This window comes from Coloeus monedula, assembly GCF_965178545.1.
Source record: "Coloeus monedula genome assembly, chromosome: 2".
Taxonomy (NCBI): domain Eukaryota; kingdom Metazoa; phylum Chordata; class Aves; order Passeriformes; family Corvidae; genus Coloeus; species Coloeus monedula.
In genome coordinates, this window is record NC_138782.1 from 84,790,248 (window position 1) to 84,810,458 (window position 20,211).

At 40.0% G+C, this 20,211-nt stretch overlaps 1 protein-coding gene across 1 annotated transcript; it reads right to left on the bottom strand.

Moving 5' to 3' along the window:
* Window positions 1–2,215: 2,215 nt before the first annotated feature.
* MRAP2 (melanocortin 2 receptor accessory protein 2) lies at window positions 2,216–12,553 on the bottom strand (the record flags this gene model as incomplete). The annotated part of the gene is made up of 3 exons (XM_082277289.1): window positions 2,216–2,609; window positions 7,432–7,531; window positions 12,427–12,553. 3 exons carry the CDS (start codon window positions 12,551–12,553, stop codon window positions 2,216–2,218), a joined length of 621 nt encoding a protein of 206 aa, XP_082133415.1.
* Window positions 12,554–20,211: the final 7,658 nt, after the last annotated feature.

Here is a 20,211-nt window from a genome sequence, read left to right on the forward strand (position 1 = left end):
GACTTCATGATCCTAAAGGTCTCTGTCCAACCTAAATGATCTATGAAACATAGTTTTAAATGCCTTAAAGGCAACCTTCATTTCTCAGTTGCAGAGGAGATGGATTTCACATAGATTTTCCCTTCCTTCATGCAGCATTTTCAAGCACAGCAAAGGAAAAAATAAAGTAAAAATAATAGCTCAAACATTACTGAAGGCAGCTCACTCATCCAGAAATCAGCTCTGAAAGCCCCATTTAGTACAAGTCCCACCACGTGTTAACAAGAACAATATTGAGCTTAGAAGTCTAACCATGAGATAGCTTAACATCATTGAGGTGCCTCGGCAGGAAGTAGATGCCACATTCAGAGACAGATTTCCCACATTTCCTAACTTTTGGAAAAGGAAAGTCCACACCTACAGCCTTCATACTTACAGTTATGTACTTCCTGTGAAAGGAGGCCTTTTCTGCACCTGAAATGTTGTACTGGAGATGTGCATTGCAGCCCTTGGAGCTATGCTCATTTAGAGCAGGGTTCATTTCAGTCTTCTCTGGGAACTATTTTTAGCAACAACCTGCTAGTTTTAAACAGTCTCTGCTTTGTTTTAAGTATAATCCTGTTACTTTAAACACTAGCACGTCATGCAAGAATTACATTTGAAAACAAGAAATTTAGCTGTAAGTGGTATGTAATAAGGGCACGGGAGATAAAAACAAAAGGATGTTTCCTGCACTCTTCCTACACAATTTGTATTCTTTAAATGCTTAACCCATTCACTCTTTTTCCTGTTTGTAAGGTGAAGAAGGGATGAATTAATCAGCATTTAATTGGCTGAAGGATGTATCAGCAGGTCTCTAAACTCTTAACACACCCGTGTTGTATACAAAGCATGTTAATTTTAAGAAAACCTAGTGAGGCACAGTTTCAGTTAAGAACTTCCTGCAGAGCATACTCAAAATCTAGCAAAGGGTTTGAACCTGGTACGTCTGCATCCTATATGCTTGCTCTAAAACCATTCAGTCACTAATTACCATCTTTTGAAGAAAGCTGAAATACAATTTTAAGTACTCTCAAAGGTTCAGAACTTTATTCCACCTCTAAAAAATAAAGGTTGAAACTACACCTATTTAAATCCTTACCAAATCTTTCACTGGGAGAACAGCTGAGGTTGCAACTCTATCCCAGCTGAGTACAAAAAGAAGATGGAGCAAGCACAGTTTAGCTACATTTTTGGAGTTGGTCCTCTCAACAACTCAAAGCCTGCTAGCACTTCACTGGCCAATGAGTAAAGAAATGACCATGTATAAAGCCAAAAAGTACAGGAAGGTTCAACCTATAGGCAACACGTAACACCAGCTTAACATACCACCACCATTTGCATGTAGTAACTTTATTGGAAAAAGAAAAATAGGTTTTTTCTTATATCCTGTGATTTAGCTACTGAATCCTGTACTTACTAAATTGGAAATTCACATCAGCAATTAACAGGGGGGAAAAAAAAAAAAAAGAGTCAAATCACAGCTTGTGCTGTGTGTAGATGACTAATTCCATGTCATCATGGGGCAGCTGCTGTGGTGTCACTCTGGAGTATAATTACAGGCACCAATTTGCCTTTACTCAGCAGCAGGTGGTGATAGCATTTTGTAAACACTGAAACCAAACAATTTAATTTGCAAGGTATTCCCTCTGGAAGCTTTGTAAATTTATTGTAAAAATAACCTGCACAGAAAAGCAGTTAGGAATCAGAAATTGAAGTTAATCCCAAGCAGATATTTATTGGGCTGCTCAGCTTCAGGCATCCTGATAGGGAGTAGCAGAAACTACAGAACTTCCCCAGGGGCTGTTTATTCCTTTCTTCAGTCTTCTTTGAGATTTACACTTTTCTTGGCCAAGGAATTCTCATACACCTCCCAATGCCAGGCTCCAGCCTTCACAGTCCTTGTAAATTACTATCCTTCAGAAGCTGGTCATAAGCAGTCATTTAAAAATGAAGAACAAAACAAGAAACAAACAAAAAAAAAATCAAATAACACTGGGCAAAAGTTTTAGACCACAGAAGGCATCATAATAAAGCATTCAGTGTCTTACTTCTTGTCTAAACTGAGTTCTATCAGTACAGCCAGTCTTACATCCAGTAAAAAGCACACGTCTGAAATACCTTCTGTCAAAAGAGTGGGAGGCCAAGAAAGGCTTCAAGCTGGACAATAACGGGGATGTTTACCTTAAATACTTTTTCAGTCAAGGATCCGATGGGAAGATTGCATAACCAATTTGCTTTCTAAAATGATTGGTGGCTCTGAAATGAGGAGATCCTCCTCACCTAATGAAGGGTTCTGCTCAGTGTTCACAAAGTTAGGAATGTTAAATTTTGTAAGACAATGTAGGTCTTCCTCAAACACTCCACAGCTTCTGGGAACCTCCTGGAAGTGGATATTACTCTCCGGACTTGGACCTTTCTGACTGTCTTTTGCTTTGTTCATATGGTCCACTTCATTAATATGGAAATGGAAAAGTGACTGGGATTCTTCAGCCATTTGATGAGAAAAATCTCTCTCAGACTCCAAAGGTCTCCCAAAATCTGCCACAAAGCTGTTCATGCGGAATCTTTTTTCAGAAGGTTCTGCATTGCTATGGAGGGAAAAGAAAAATACAGTAAAAAATACAGTAAAAGTGGAACTATTTGAGTTCTTATCAACAAGCTTTTTTTCAGCAACCATTATGATCAGGAGAAAAGGAAACCCTACAGTTTATCTACCACAGACCTGTTTATCTACCACAGACCTGTAAGCCAGCACTATTTGTTATTTTCTGCTGAACAATAGTAAGTCTTCATTTGTCATGATAATTTTCCATGGAAATAAGTTAATGCCAGCACTCTTAAATGCCACTTCTAGTAATCAATATACTGTAATAATCACCTCATTGAACGGGTTTAGAAATACTCTTGATTTCAAGTAGTATCAAGTAGTAACAATTTTTTTAAATGGCTTACAAGAACAGTTTGAGAGAAGTCCTTGATAGACAAAATGTTCCTGAGGCACAGCCAGCTCTGCTCTTGCTAAAGGCATTGAGTGCTTGGTTGTCCAGACATCAAACCATCTTTTCCACTGACTTCAATCAATGACATTCAGATTTCCAAATTAGGAGAGCTGGAACTAAAGACTGCTTTAAAGGCTGGCAGTCTTAACAGTCCAGGCAGCCCAGGAAGGATAGTTTAACATCTTTTTTGGCAGTTTTCTCTATAAATCTTATCTCAAACCAGCACCAATCTGCATGGACTTGTGCAAGAGCCATTTGGACCTGAGAAAAGATTCCTTCTTTGTCAGGCTGAATTTATATGCTGTAATCACAAAACGCAGGTTATTTGCATCTGAAAAGCAGTGGAGGTATTCAGAGAAGGAGCAATGAAAATCTAAACATGTTCCTAGAATATGGATTTTGTTAGGAATTAATAAACCATACTGTTTACATCTGAAGATGTAGTAAATGACACTGGAGTCAGATAATTGGACACCTAAAGGTCCACCCAGCACTTAAGAGTTTTTCAGTCTAATTGTATTTCCTCAAGCCTGCAGTAGGAGATTAAGTGCCCACAAGCTTTTGAAAGCCTCAGATGACACCTTCAGAAATCTACCCACTAAAATTTTCAAGTTCACAGGATACCTACCATTAGTCTTTCAGGTGCAGTTAATCTTAAAGATCCCTTCTTCTCAAAAGCTAATTTACTTCCATTACATGAAGGGAGCATTCTGTCCTAACAACATCACTTCCACTAGCCTAGAAATCAAAGCAGTTCTCTAGTTTGTCAAGACTGTATTGGCTCATTCTGCATTTCAAAGGGAACCAGGTAGAAGAATAACATTTAAATTGATGTAAGACTGACAGGTAACTAACTACTAATCTACTGTATACACAGCAGGGGGCAAACAGCCTGGAATAATTCTGAACTGAGATTTATGTATTTATAATGCAGTGAAAAGCGCCACTTTTAAGTTTCATATATAGTTTGGCAAATCTGTCCCAAGAGTTTCTAGGTAGCGTTATGTCACAGACAGTGGATGTGGCAAATAAGCACAGAAAGAAGGACAAGCACTGTAAGGCCAGGAAGAAGTTGATGCCTTTTCCTGGTCTTAAAATCAAGAGTCATACACGGTTAGAAGGGGAAAAGGGATTTTACCTTGGTATTTATTTTAAGGATCCTTAGGTGTACACGTCCAGGTCATGTGCATTGAGATGCACCCTGCCAAGTCTGTCTGTCTGCCCCTCCCCCCAACATTGGGCATAACATTATAGGTTTTACTAATTAGCATATCTATCAAAGATTCCCCAATGAGAGGTTCAAGTGAGCCCCCCTCCCCAAGGAACCTTCCCCTGGATGGTTCTATCTTGGTTTACAGAATGTGTTCTGGAGAGGACCTTGGGGTCTGGGGCACACTGATCCCTAACTACGAAGCTTCTAAAATGTTTAGTCTCTTAGCTTGACAAACAAGTCCAAGAATGTAGGCAAAAAGCACTAAGAATACAGAAGTTGTAAAAAGGTATAACAGGGGTATAAAAGAAAAGGCAAAAATCTTCATGGCATCAAAGTGACTGCAGAAGAAAGCTTAAAACACATCCTCTAGAGGAGTAAAATTACTGCATAGGTGTGGCAAGTGCTTCATAATCCAGTGAGCTGTGAAGGAGCAAAGGCTGATCATGCAGAGGGGCACACGAGACTGGCAGTGGCAACCTAATCTTAATGGACAAATAGAAGATGCAAATAAATTTTACAGTGACCCGAATGTTGAGGATATATGATGAAGCATAATCCTATGTTCATGAGCAGGGAACACACAATCTAATATACAGTGATATTTTTGGATTGTGAAGTTCACAAACACCATCTTTGTATTTTGGAGAGGAATTTTATTATGTTTTCTTAAAACTAGAGTATAAACTTGCATAGTCTTGCTCATTACAATACTCAAGAACACCTCAGCAGGTATCTTTTCAGAACACTCAAAAAAAGTAGCCTCAAAGATCCCAGTTCTACTTAACCAAGGTCAACTGACTTCTAAAAAAAAAAAAAAAAAATCAGTTATTTAATGTTTACTGCTTTAAGATCACATCAGCCAATATTTTGTACAGATAGGTTGCATGAACTCTTGCATTTGTTGCACAAATGAGCTCTTAAAGACATTTTCAAATGCAGAAACAAATATAGCATGCTTTCCTCTCCTGAGTGATGAATGAGAGCGTTTTTTGGACAGAAATTCAGAGATTGCCAACAATTTTTTTTTGGTTGCACAAGCTAATATATATGCAAGCAAACAAAGGAGAAATGCAGCAGACATAATTTCTGTAGCTGATTAAATTTCTGCCTGTCTCCATCCATATCCTGACCCTTCTGGTCTGAGAACGTACCTAACTCTGAACATCTTGTGTAATTTTGAAAAGTACATCCCTTTATACTGAGCCAAGAAATCATACTACTAGAAAAAAATCAGACTATTCTACTTTGGATCCATCCATCTGAGCCCAGTTACACTTAATCTCTCATATTAATGGTACTTTAAAGAACAGCCAAAGAGCCTTACTGAAGTTGGAGACTTCAGAGACTTCATCCATCAATCAAGCTGGCTTTCTCCCCAGACCTAGGAATCCCATTAACATCTATTTCTAAAGGAGGTCTCAAGACAGCCCACTAATGAAACACCGAGTCGTGAAGAGTCCAGTGAGGTATGAAAATAGAAGATGCAGGCAAACTAAAACCAGTCTGCTCTGGTTTTACAGGAAGCTATTGTCCAGTTTTTATATACATGTAAAAAAGTAAGAGGACACAACTGTATTCACTGCACTTAGTATATCCCTGGAGGATCCATGTTCAGTACCATGCACATTTCGTTACCAAATGGCAAAAAAATAGTGCTCAGATTTGTTAAAGGTGCCAACTCAGCATGCATAGCAAGTGGGCAAGCACTCAGGCACACAGCTCCCAAAGCTGCAAAGAGGTTTATAGCAAATACAGAAAGGAATAATTGGTCTCTTTCCAGCAACTAAAGAAAAATTACATTAAGGTTTAGGACAGAAGGGACTTCTGGAGGTCTCAAGCCTAATGATGAGGGCAAGGGCAACTCTGCATTCCAATGTGGATGTAGAAGTTGACCAAAGGTGGACATTTCACAAACTCTCTAGGACAATGTTCTGAGAAAATTGGTGAAAAAGGCAGAAAAAAGTGGGAGATACCAAGCAGGCCTCTGCTACCTGAAAGGAAATTTTTACAAGCGTAAAAATTTTTGACAAATAGCCATATGAAATTCTCTCTATATATGTAATTTTTACTTTTTCCCCTTTCAAATTATCCACATGGGATCCAGCCTCATGCTCAGCTAATAAATGAGGTCTTTGTGAAAAAGAGGCAGCACACCAACAATTACAGGGATTTAAAATCTGTTCGGGGGAAATGTCTGGCTACTTCTTAATAGTCTGTAGGGGAAGCAAAACTACCAGTAAGTCAGTTCTGGTAAGCTGGATTCTTTTGCCACTATTTGCTCCTCACAGAAGCAAAACTTTAGGATCACAGAAGAGACTCAAGACATACATCTGACCCTGTCTCTAGAGTTGTGCTATTACAAGGAGTTTCAGAGCCACTTTACATGTGATTAAATAGCAAAGGGACTCCAGGAGGCAGAGATAGGCTGCTTTAGGAAGCGATAAGCACCAGCAATTGCCTTTTACAATCAGCTTCTCATCACTGCTACCTGCCTGCAAGCAATCTCACACTCCAGAGAGGCTTTTTATTTCCACTTTATGGCACAGAAGCCTGAGAGGAGATGTGGGTTCAAATTTTCTCAGAGGAAGGGACACTGACAGCCTGTGTCCCATGCAAATGCAGATAGAGCATTGAGGCAAGGCATGGTCTGCACATATTTATCAGCCAGAAAGAATAAAAAATAGAGGACTTTCAAGGGACCCTGGCTTTAGAGAAATGTCGAGCTGATCTGTACTTCAGCATCTATTGCAATTTCTCAGCAGAAACTAAGACACTCTGAGACCTCGGGGGTTAAGGGAAGATTTTGCAAATACTACCCATATCTGTCTTTTGGAGTTGAACACACAAACATTTGGAAACCAGCCAGGCTTCAGCTTCCTTAATTCAACAGCTGCACTGCATTTTATTTGTATATACTCTGTTGATATTCACACTTTCACTCCATGAAAACTTGAGCCTACCTAGAACCATCCCACCCGTTGCCAAAACAGTAATCTAAAGGCACCTGTTTGGCAGCCTACCCAAAACATCCTTTCAGAGTGAAAACGCTAAAATTACTTGAAATGAAGACAGACTGCAGTGTTTCATAAGAACAGACCAGACTAAGATGAGGCTGAGCCAGTACAATGTCAGCACTGTCACTGCTTGTTTGGGGGCTGCATAGTAGGCTGCATTTCTTACTCCCGTTTTCAGACTCACTCTTGATGTGGTGCTCCTGTCTTTGTCAGCAGGGTCAGGACAAAAAACATGAAGATGACAAAAACTGCAAGACCAACCCAAAATCCAATCACAATGGAATCTGGTGGAAAAAAAAAAAGAGAAAACAAGATGATCAATATTTTACTTGCACTTGCAAAAAGTTGCCTTCCACACGCAGCATGAGTGCAAACCCAAAACAATTTGCAGCTTGTTTCTGGGTGACAAAGAGAAAGGATAATCAAATTTATCTTCATGTATTTTTAAACAGAAAGCTGCCATTGAAAATTGCATTTTAAGACCAAATTTTACTGATATCTAGAAAAACCAGACAGTAGATAAAAGAGGGAAGACAATTCTCTTGGCTAGTAAAATAAGAGGAGATCCCTATGTGATGCCAGGCCCATTTCCAAGCATTGCTGTGGAAAAAACTTCAGTGCTAGAACTAGGAAGAGAGAATTATTTATTTTCCACAAAATCCTCTGTCTCTGTAGAACTGGACTCCTGCTATTTTAAGTTATTTCTGCCCCAGACCATTAAGTTTCTGGATTTAAATGGATTTCTTTGATGCAATATGTTTAGGAAGACCTTTTAGTGGCAAGACAGAGCGTTCTGCAAGAAACAGGACCACAGATAAAACTATTTGCTGCTTCACTAAATATCAGTAACCAACAGATACAAGATGTTTTTGAATAATTTTCAGTTTGGGTTTCCAACTTAAGTATAGACAGCAACAATACAATGTCAGAGGAGTGCAACAGATTTGGGCAAAAAAAGTCAACCAACCAGTTAATCAATAGAAAAACACCAGTGCAATAACCAAATATAGCAGTCATTGGGAACAGCATGGGTTTCTACCTGTGTGCATAAACTGTACCTACTGTTTCCAGGAACTTGATTTAGAGGGGTCCAAGTGGGACAAACATATTTCCAGACAACAATCAACTGATTAGCATGGACCAAAGTTACAGAGCACCAACACACAGTATCACCTGGTCCAGGACCCATCAGCACACAGGTATTTTTTCACATCATTTCAGTTAGTTATTCTTTGCTTATGCAAGTATTCAAAACTTCCACTATAGAAGTTCAAAAACATTACATACAAACGTGCAAGAGGGAAGGCTTGGTCAGGACAGGAGTCCTTTCTACCCTTAACCTCTCACACAGCCACTACCAAACCTCAGAGATCCTCACTGGCTGTAATGTCTGACCCAGTGCAGCAGGCACAGCACAGAACTTCTGAATTTCCTACAGGGCTAACTGAAGACACTGAAAAAAAGGGAATCAGCTATCCTGCCTGGTGCTTGACCCCAGCTGTTAATCATGCTCCCACTGTGAAATATCTGAATATCTTTCCATGCTGAAAGGCAGATGTGGAAACTGGTAATCAGCTCAAACCATTCTCTCTTTCCCTGCAAAGTCAAAATGCCTGCTGCAACTTGAGATTTTCTCCCTGTGAAAATACTTTATCACAATGAAGTCCCTCCATAATCCCTTTCTCAGGTAAGCTAAGGAGGTTAAGTTTCCAGTCTCCCACTGCAATATTTATTCCATCTCTCCTGTGCCATATCCTCCCCTCTCAACACCCTGTGTAAAATAACTGGAATGTGGTTTGAGCATAGGTCTCTGTGATGGAGGGGGAGGAGTTTTTAATACTCCTTTCTGCTTAAAGCATTCTGCCACGAGTTTATTTCTGTAATTCCATATATTATGTGCCCTAAATTACTTTCAGAATCATTCTGTAAGCACAGCCTGTATTCGGTGGTTCAAGATACACCTTATGGTTGACCTTCTAATATGCAATAGCTCATCCTGCTGGACTTCATAGTACCTGCAGATTTCATCTAAGAAGCAATAATCCCTTTAAAAAATTTACCACTTAGCCATTTATAGCTACTAGTACCTTCCAATTAGTCAGACGTGCTTGGATGATATGCAGCTGCATTAACAACCAGAATGTAAAATGCGTTTAATATGACTAAAATAGACACACATAGATTATATCAATCAAGCTGAAAAACTTAACTAAAAGGAAGCAAAAGAAAAAGAAAAAAAGAAAATCAAGGCTCTGATAAACTACTACTCCCCACAAAAATCACACCTGCTAGCACTGTGTGATGAATAACAAGCCTGTTTTGTGGTTGGTTTGGTGTTCCTGCTCCCAACAGAATTCTTAAGTTTACTGAGCCTAACACTACATCTTCCTTGTTTTATTGTGCCTCCTGACACACTTCCAACCCTCCGCTGTATAAATTCCAACTCTCTGCTGTATAAATTACATTATTTGAATTTGTTTAAAATTCAAGCAGGTGACCTGAGTTCTCTTCAATATTTCATTTAGATCTCACTCACTTAAGTGGAAATTATTCAAACCTACTAAATTCTAAATATTTGTTTGAAATTAACAGTACATAACACAAATTTTGTTCAAAAAATACAGTATGAGGGACATTTATACTGCCCAAAGTTACAAATAGATAGTCATGGGATACTTTTACATTTTCAAGTTGCAGTTTCAGCCTTCCTTTTCTTCAAAACACAGACTCATAATATCCTGGCAGCAGTTTTAACTCCTCTTATCATTCCTACCTATTTTGCCTCTCACTAACATTACTGAGGCTTCCCCATTTTCAAAGGCACAAAAAGTCATTTTGTTCTTATCTCTGCCACTTACAAGTATCTTCTGGCTGTCTTTGTCTATTTACTTTCTAAAGCTTTAATGTACAAAATATCTGGTCCCTACTTTTCCAGATTTTCTGATTTCTAGTTCCTGCCTTCATTTTTCCTCCAGCAGAACATATTTTTTGCTTTTTTTTTCCCTTTTTTGCAGGCATATATTTGAAACATCACTGTGGCATCTTTTTTTTTTTTTTTTAAGAAAACTATTCTTGTGTGGTAGATTATTTTGTCAATCCTTTTTCTCATGAGTCACTTCGAATAAATTTTTCTCTGCTTTCAGAAAACAGGCTTCTGAATTCCTTTATATTTAAATCAAATCACCTAAACTGGAGTCCATTCCCTGTTGAACTCTCCAACATAAGTTACAGGCATTCATTGACACCTCTTCTTTGTAAGTATTCAAGGTCTTGCTCCTCATGTAACCCTTGTTTAATCTCCTCTCCTTCTCCTCAGTTTAGGATTTCGGAGAAGTTCATATCTGATCACATTGCCTCCACATTTCACAACAATCTCATCTCTGCTGGCAACAGCTGGAACAAGAACACACCATGTCAAGAAATATCATCCCAGACACAACACAGACTGTTCCTTTAGTAGATTAAACTCTGCCCTCTGGGCGATGCATGTAATAACAATGAATTAAACAGAGACAACTCTAATCTATCAGTTAAAACAAAGAAACAAACAAAAACTAAAGAAAATCCACCACAACCAGAAGGGACTTCCTAGATCACTGATTCAAGTACTACTAATGACATTTTTCATCAAGTTCCATCTGAAAAGCACTTGTTACTTCTGTCCCATTCTCTAAGAGCTGTCCAGGACCTTCTGCTCTATGAACAGCACAGCCAGACAGGGAAGTTCAGCTGCCATGCTCAGCATGGCAGTCACTTCGATGGCAATCCAAGATCTGATTTGCAGCTGTGCCTTCTGCAATCCAGAGGCAGCTGTCATTTATACCTTTTGTCCCATCATGCTGTTTGAGAGGCCGAGCTGAAAAGAAGGTGTGTACATAACATTTCGGCTGATCTTTGCAACCAGTAATCCTTGCTATCAGGTTTGACCTCTGATTAGGTGGAAGAATGGAAGATAAATTAAAAACATGATAAAAGCTAACCCACATTTTTCTAGTGGCTATAATTTGTAAAAATACAGACAGCAATCAGCAGACTTTTTGGAGGGAAAAAAATAAAAAGCAAATTCTACTCTATTATTTTTCAGAAGTGTTAATAACTTCAGCAAGTTTGTTCTGTCCCTTGCAGAGCCTCCCCAAAAGCTGCTGTGTAGAAGCAAGGGAGACTCAGCCTTTCTGAGCTGCTGTTTGCCAGTGCAGGCACTACTTTTTCCCAATCTGAATGCTCATTGTGACAAATGAGACAGAAAGTATGTAATCCAACCTGGACCAGTGCTCCAGCACCAGATGGAGACCCTTCCCCAAAGCTTTGAAGACTGGGGATCAAATCCTTTCACTTTGTATCTAGCTCAGAAACAAAGAAACAGGATGGGTTTTTTTCTCTTCAGTAGTGCTTGCAAGACCCATCAGGCAATTGAGTTGGTTTCTGGTTTTTCTCCCCTCTTTTATTGTTTTCGCCTCACAATCATCTCCTCTAAAAGGAAAGATCATCAAATCCGTTGTCTAGTTTTTAGAAAAATGTTGGTCCAGCTGTATTAGCTTGTCCTAGTTACATTTTCTCCCAATTCCAATCCATATTTTTCATCTCTCTGGTCCTTATTCTTCATTTGTTGCTTCTACTGTAAAACAGCTCCAGTATTAACAGAATGCTGAATTTAGCACACTCCTCCTATGAAGAAAGTACCAATGGCAAGTTTGTTCAGAAGGAGGAAATTCTTCTCTTATTTTCAAACCTAAAATTTATTTTCTATCAGCAGAACCGAACACAAGTAACACAGAACTGAACAAGTAACCACTGCCTTTTTACCATTAATAGAAACAAATACAAACAAATAGAAACAAAAACAAAGAAACACTGATTGTACGAAGCAGTCACCAGAAGCAGCAGTATATCTGAACTTGTTGTTGATAATGTTTCCTGACAGTCAATTCCTCAGTATTGACAAATTTCTACCACAGCCAATAAATCCATGGTTCTCTCATGCCCAAGAAGAACAGCCACCAAAAGGATACAGAATAATAAACAATAATGAAGATCTAATAAATAGAGAGATACTGTTAATTGCAGAGAATCCTAGGAATTAGGAGAGAGATCTTTTTGTACAATATTCAGTCTCAAATGAAGAATAGAACCCGTAGACAGGAAGCTCAGCTGCAATGAAGCATGTCTCTACTGAACTTACACTTATGAGCCTTCAGCCCTTCAAATGACACTGGTCCGTACTCATAGTACTCGTAGTCCCAGGTGTAATCTGAGTTAGACAAGGCCTGGTGGGAGGTTCTGTTAGAGATCAGCCTCAGGGCAGACATCTTGCACCTCAGCAAATACAGACCTGTGGATATGAAATGCATTGATGGAGACTACACCTAGCACAGCTTTTGGGCTTTTATTCTTTCTCATCTATTGGATCACTTCCTCGTCACTATTCCCCAGAGCAGCCACTGCCTCATCAGACAAGGCTATCACATCCCCTCCCATTCCTTCCCCTAATTATAGACTCAGACATTGGGGCCCAGTGAAAGGCTACCAAGATGTTTAGGGAGCTGAAGCACAGGAGACACAAGAGCCTAAGGGTTTGTTCAGCCTGGAGAAGAGACAGCTCCAGGGAGACCTTAGTGCTGTCTACACTTAGAGGGTGCAGAGATGATGCTGGAGGTGCACAGGAAGAGGACAAGAAGCAATGGACAAAAATTGGGAAACAGGAAATTCAAATTAGATACAAGGAAAAATTTACCTGATCTAGTTGAACATGCTTTGAGTAGGAGGTTGGACCAGATGACCACCAGGGGTCCTTTCCAACCTAAATTTCTCTGTGCTGATAAACGGGCTCAATATGCCACTACAGAAGGAAAATAAAACAGGAGTGATTTCGCTCAAAGATAACAAAAACTGCAAAGCAACACTGAGCATCATGAAATTACCTTGATAGATATCTCTGTCATTACCACCATTCTGTACCAGAGCTTTGCATCTTGCAGAGTAATTTTTTCAGAAGACAGTTTTATGCACACCAAAAGAAAGCACATCTCTGCACAAAACGTCTGCTGCAGTAGCTGGAGTCAGGAAATCCAAATTGTAACATATTACAAAATAGTTTTCATGAAAGTAAGCTGAGCTTTGGGTAATTTTGCATTCAATTAAAATCCAGCAGGACTGAATAAGGCGTCAAGTGCTAGAAGGGCCATAGGCAAAGAACAAAAATCAGGTACAAAATAAGAAACACTTTCACTCAGGGAATATGAACAGCATTTCAAATTTGTGAAATAGTTCTTTCTGCAACTATTTTACCATTAACAAATGCTGGCAGTAATGCCTCAAAGCAATTTTAAATAAACAGTAGGCCTGAAAAAGTAAACTTCACTCTTAGTTACAATGTTCAGAATTTTAAACATACACCAAAAAACTTAACTGGCAAGTTATAAATCTTTTAAAACAAAATGGATCTATTTTTCAACCCAAACCCATTTAGCTTTCACAATGAGCAACCTAACAGCAGCAAAGGTGAGGGGGTGGGCTGGGGAGAGAAGTGACCAACCCCATTCTTGGGACAGGATAAGAAGCTTCACCACATTACCCTCACCCTCCCTTGGCCATTTAGAAAGCCTCCAGCATGAATAAATAGCCTGAAGCACAGTAGAGAAGGAAAAAAAAACATAACCATAAACGGACAACCCAGCTCATGGCTGAGGATGTTTCCCATCTTGTACTTCCAGCCCTTTAAGAATGGACAGAGAGAAAGAGATAAGTCTAACTAAAAGTGCCTGTGTTGGCAGTAAAGCTCCTCCTTGGCTTTTCCATTTCCTCAAATTAAAGAGAGAATGTCTAATTAAGCTTTAGACAGAGGTTTTCATATTTTTAATCAACTAAAGCCACTGCTGCCTCCTCTGGGAGGAAGAACTGGCAGAGAGAAAACCCTAGGATCCCTGTCCTAGTTTGCTCCCATCTCAGCTCTGTCAGCTGTTTATTACAAGACTTGGGGTATCATTTTGTGGCTGTGCTCCAGGAGACTACATGGTGCTACACAGGGTTCCCACCATCCTTTTCTCCCCTTCTACTCAATGTTTTTTTGGTAACATGCCTCTTGACATTTATTAGTCCTGCTTAAAGGTTGTTTTTCTCTTTTATAGCTTTCCAGAGAAACCTTTCATTTAAATAGTCCACATATGGCATCACTAATGGCCATTGTCATCTCCCTCCATTTAGTATTGCAAAAAGAGCTGAAATCCACTTGCAGAAAACTTCAGAGTGGGGTATAGGAGCCATCTGAAAAATGTTGTTTCTTCCATGTCAAGGATTTCTTCCCACCCTCAAAGCAGATGGGATTCACTGGGCCGCATGCAGAGCTCTCTCCCAGTCTGGTCACTGGTGTCCATTTATGATTTATGGAGAGGATAGCCCCTTCCAGGACACAAGGATCTGTCCCAGTTCAGTATTAGGTTAGGATAGAAGCTCCAGTCTTTCACCACTGACTGCATGCATGTGGAGACTTGCTCTCACTGTAGACAAACCACTATCAGAGGGAGAGGTGCTAATGAAAAGATGAGTCACCAGCTCTCAGGCTAATCTGTGCTTTGAGGGACATAGAAAATATGCCTCTAAAACAACCAGTAGGGCTAAGCATAAGCACTGCTCCAAACCAACTTTCAGCTCACTTGTAAGCTTTTTCTGTCCAAATACCTCCAAAAACTCAGCCTCAAACATGCAAAAACCTTCTTTTCTACTTAAAAAGCCAGTCCAGCATGGTGGTACAAGGACCAGCATAGTGAAAATAGTGACTATTTAGACCTTGCATCTCCTAAGGAAGAGCAAAGCAGGCTGAGCTGGCATGGTAGCAGCCTGTCAGGTGCATTTGCCTGGCCACAGCACATCATGCAGGGATTAAGGTAAGAGGTAAGCACTTCTAAGAAGGAATTCCTCCAGGAGATGCCCTCAAACACTCTTTCTGTCAGACATGGAGAGCCATGATTCATTCCACAGCTCCAAAGCTTCACAGGGAGCTCCTCTAACTGACTGTGCTGAGGCTTTTTAAGGAAGGTACAGGAGCCTTTTGAGGCAAACATGAAAGCCCCTCTATTGATTTTGATGTGTATGGATGCAGACAGGCTTTCCTCACTCCAGCTCTCTTCTTCCAGGAGTTTCAGGTAAGTCACGAACAAAAAGCTTCATTTTGATTATTGAAGAAAGGGCTGTGTTCAGTGCTGGCAACCAGAAATTTAGGCAGGTCGGTATCCTGGAAACTAAAAAGAGCAAGTGCTCAGGGCCTTCTTCTGAAGCACTGGGTTGCTCCCTGTAGATAAATGTAACCAGATGTTCCCCATGAAGACCCAACTACAACTCCTGGAGTTGAATTATACCTTCATGAGAACTTGTTTGTAACCTATGTGAAAGTCTGTAAGGTCTCAGCTGGCCTGACAGTTGCCAGTGGCACCTGAGCAAGCTAGTTTGGCTGTTGGGTTATGTTTGCATAAAATCCATGCCCTTGAGTGGCAGCAGCAGGACATCAAACGCTGTGCAGCTGGGCTATTTTCTCCCATCTGGACATCACTGATACATTGCACGAGGCTCTCAGCCACTTACCTTTCAAAATGAGTCACTGTAAAAGCAAAACTGAACGCACACCACATCTGCAACACAACTTCATGGCTTATACCACCACTGGGGCCACAAAGGCATATCTGGTTTTGTGTATGTCTGAAACTGTCCTTGTAACCAGCAACAACTACCGCCGAAGCTGACCTGCGTGCACAAAGAGAAAACCATGTGGATTGTTCATGCACTATTTGTTTCTGGAGCAATATGGTAGACACAAGGAGCTTGGTGAATTTTCAGTCAAGAACTACATCTGTTTTCCACATACTCCTATTCTGCTTAGTGCCACAGAATCTGAGTGCTCAGTGGTCTTCTAAAAGAATAAATGATTAATCCAGTGTCCTCTTACAAACTCTGAAGATCCCAAGAGCCAGACAGGTGAAAAGAGAAGGAACATTTCAAACTGTGAGACGTCCCAGCCTAAGAAAGCTTAGCACTACACCCTGGTACATCAGCTCCATCAGCTGGGCAGTACCTTCAACCCAGAAGTTGTTGGCTATGAGAAGTTAACAACTCAGGCTGTTCCCACATCTTCTAAGTCCCCATACCAGCACCAATATTTTGCATGAGGAAAGAGGGAGCCAGCCACCCCCACATTCCTTTTTACTCCATCCCAAAGACTAGGAGGTGAAGTCAGAGAAAAAAACAAATGAAAAAAACAAGCATAAACTTATTTACTCTGCTGCACTGCATCAGCTGAAAAGCAATATGGACCCCATCTTTCTGCAGCCCTGCCACATGGCTTTGAACAAGCTGTGCCACTCCCAAGCACAGACAGGAAAGTAGTCTGCAGGAAATACTTCACCTAATGGTTCTTGCTTCTTTCTAATTCTCAATATCCTAGATGGGCAGGGTTTGAGTTCAAATTTGTGGTTTTTTCAGGGGAATACCCAATCCCACCTGCAATAAAAGAGAGGAAAGCAGACAATAAAAATTAGTTAAATTTAACAAAAAAAAAAAAAAAGGAAGAAAGATAGCTGAAAACTGATTTTAAAATTAAAAATCAATCATAAATGCCAACTCTGATACCTAGGTTTTTCCTTGGAGAGAAAAGAAAGTCCAGTGTTAATCATGGTCATGTTTGTTACTGATGTTCACAAACAGCACTGTCTGAGCTGTTGCACTAAAGTAACAAGAATAACATTGGATTCATCACAAAAGGAATTTATAACAAAAGAAAGGAAAAAAGCTAGTTTAGTCATTGCTTAAGCTGTGAACTAAGGATGAGAGGTTACAGTTACAGACATCTTTGCCTCATGCCACCATATTACACATCACATAATATACATTTTATTATCCTTATAACTGTGCAATGCAAAATAGACTCCAAAAACAAACTACTTATACACCCCACACCATATATATAATTTGCATACTAATTGTATGGCTACTGTTTGTACCTAGTTAAAAAGCAATGACATTATGACTTGAAAGTAAAACTTTAAAAAGGCAAAAAAGGTTTGCCAACTATTTTCCTACAGGCAATAACAATATAAGCAGACAATAATGCCCACTTAGCAGTCCAACTCAGTAGGTGCCACCTGGAAGTTAAGGCAGAAACCAATATGAAATCACACCATACACTGACAACTGTATAGTTCTAAAAATAAATAAAGCAAATCCTACAAGAGCGCACTCACTAGCCTTGTCTGAGAAGACAGATGAGTTATACCTAACACGGTATCACAGAAGGCCTGCATTCCTCTTTCTCTTAAAAAGTTTCAGGCCCGCACTGACAGTAAACAGACATGGATCAGTTAGTAGGGAGCTACTGGGACTTGCTCCCAAAACACACTGAAGCTGAGCTTAACTCCAGTACCAAAAGCTTTAGATATTACAGCCAGAACATACAGTCTGAAGAGATGGCATTATCTAAAAGTAATAAAGATTAGCTATAATTCCATTTATTTCCTGCATCTAGGGCAGGATTACCCAATCAGTACTGAGCCCATTTTCCTAAAAGCCAACCTCCTCTTAGATGTGCAGGTATGGCAGCTGCAAACCCAAGTTTCCTCAAGACCAACCAGACTAGAAGAAGCCCTATAAGTGAGCATTAAAGTACTGAGACTTTTCAGTCCTATAATGTCATAAATGCTGACATCAATGCTATGTATACATATATTCAACACTACCCCAAAGAAAGGCTTCTTTTCCCTCACCTATGTATAATATTGCCTATTTTAACCTTTCTCACTACAAATTTTTAACCTCTCGGGCTGATTTGCTCTAGAAAACCCTGAACTGAAAGAGCCCTGGCATATCTACTAATGAGGTAAGATTAAACTGTAAAGCAAGTTTTAGTAAATGTTTTTCTTTATTAGCTTTATTCTCACAGAAATCTCAGTGTTGAGATGAGGATGTTCTGAATTCTCTTCTAGCCCTGAAGTCTGTCATTCTGGCGTCTTATTCTGAGCAGAGAGAAAGTAAAGCTTCCTTCCTCCACTCTTACTGATCAGCACGCTGCAGGTCAACTGGAATTGCTCCATCAGAATATGACCTACCCTTAAGAGCTGCTTTTAAAACACCTTCTATTTGTGCTACCATGTAAGAACATATTAAAAAAAGAAAAAAGCAGCTTCCACAGAAGAGACAGCAGAAACATTGCCATTTTTTTGTAACTAAAAGATGGCAATTCAACTTGAAAGCAAAAAAAACCTCACTGAGAAATTATGTCAATGCATATGGTTACCAGACTAGACTGACTCAAACTGGCTGGTCTGCAAGCCATGAAGACACACTGGAAGCACAGTGTTCAGTGCAGCCAGAAAACCCAACCAAATCCAAGAACAGAGGCACCCAGGCGTGTTTCAAATAACCACGCCTAAACCAACCATTTGTAACAGGGGCAAGGCTGAAAGAGAGAACTACTCTTGTGTGATTGTTCCTGGGAAACTCAGCACTGATTTGCAGCTGAAATTACCTGGGCTCCCTTTGTGTCAGTGACCCGGGCCCGGCGATGCCCCGTGCCCCACAGCGGGGCTGCTGCTGCACAGGCGGCCTTACCAACCTGCAGGGTGCCAGGCTCCAGGTTTAAATGCAGGTGCTTGTAGGGTTGCACAGCCCAGAAAATGGATGAGTGTGTTCAGGCCTTGTTTCATAGCTCTGTGTCAGCTTTGCATCAGTGAAAAAGTCACCACAGAGCTGAGGCTGACAAGAAGAGTGGAAGCCAAAGACAATTTCCTCTCTCCCATTACAAAATAATTCTCTAATCTTCACACAGTGTTCATCTGGTCTGAAGCATGCTTCCCATAGCACCTCTTCACTTCTCAGTGGTTCTCCCTGCAGAAATGGTTCTGTTCCCAGCTTCTGCTGAAGCCAGAGCAAGATAAACCAGCTGGCAGGGATGAAAGAAACCCAAGCAAAATAGGTATGATAGAGCATTTATCAGAGCTACTCCCACACTTTGGTATCTCACAGCTGGGGTTTGACAATGCTACGGTGGAAAAATCTTCAGCTTGTGCTCTCACCCACACAGGGTCTGTAAGCCACAATCTCTCAGATGCAAAATAACACATGAGCTTTTCAATTTGAATCACGTATTACATTTTCTCAGGAGCTAATAAAATTATAGAGATTTTCTTTAAAATTTCCACACCTATATGACAAATATATTCTCAACTTCTGTAGTTGTCCTACAACACAGTGCAGAAATATTGCCTTAATCGGTTCAGTGACAATTTTAAGCACTCACTGAAATGGAGTTGTTCATTCAGAGTCAAACTGGTCTGGGATTGTTTCAAACAAGAACTGAGAGATTTTTTTTCCCGTCTTCAAATCTAAGTCTTCCTTCCAGCACTGTCGAGGAAGCAAACAATTTATTGTAGTGCCTCAAATACAAATTTCTCCTCATGTAAATCAGACAGCAGTACCCAACTCCCAGGCACACATCTGAATTTTCCCATTCTTATCCCTGCCATGTGTCTGTGTAACACCAGGCTATAAATAAGTAACTAGATGCCAAGAACACATCACTAAACCTGTACAACAACAGCCCATTGCAGTGAGTACACAGAATAAAGCCTTAATTTATTTGTAATAAGATTTGCAGTATAATTTTCCAGTAATAGCTGCTATTCTAGGTTCACAGACTTTAAATTTGATTTAAATTGCTGAACAAGCTGCAAGAGTATCATCTGTGCTTCACTCTAAACCTTTTCCATCACAAAGTCTACATGGACAACCAGGGAAAGAGTAGGCAGTAAATTACTTTGTCCAGCTCTTAATATTGTGAGGTTCTTTTTCCTTAAAAAAAAAAAAAAAATTACTTGCAATAGCTTGATTTATTTTACACAAATTTGGTTGTGATTGATACAGCCAGAACATCTCATTATTTTTTACAAGAATGGAGCCAGGCTGTCCTCAGTCATTGGAGACCTGC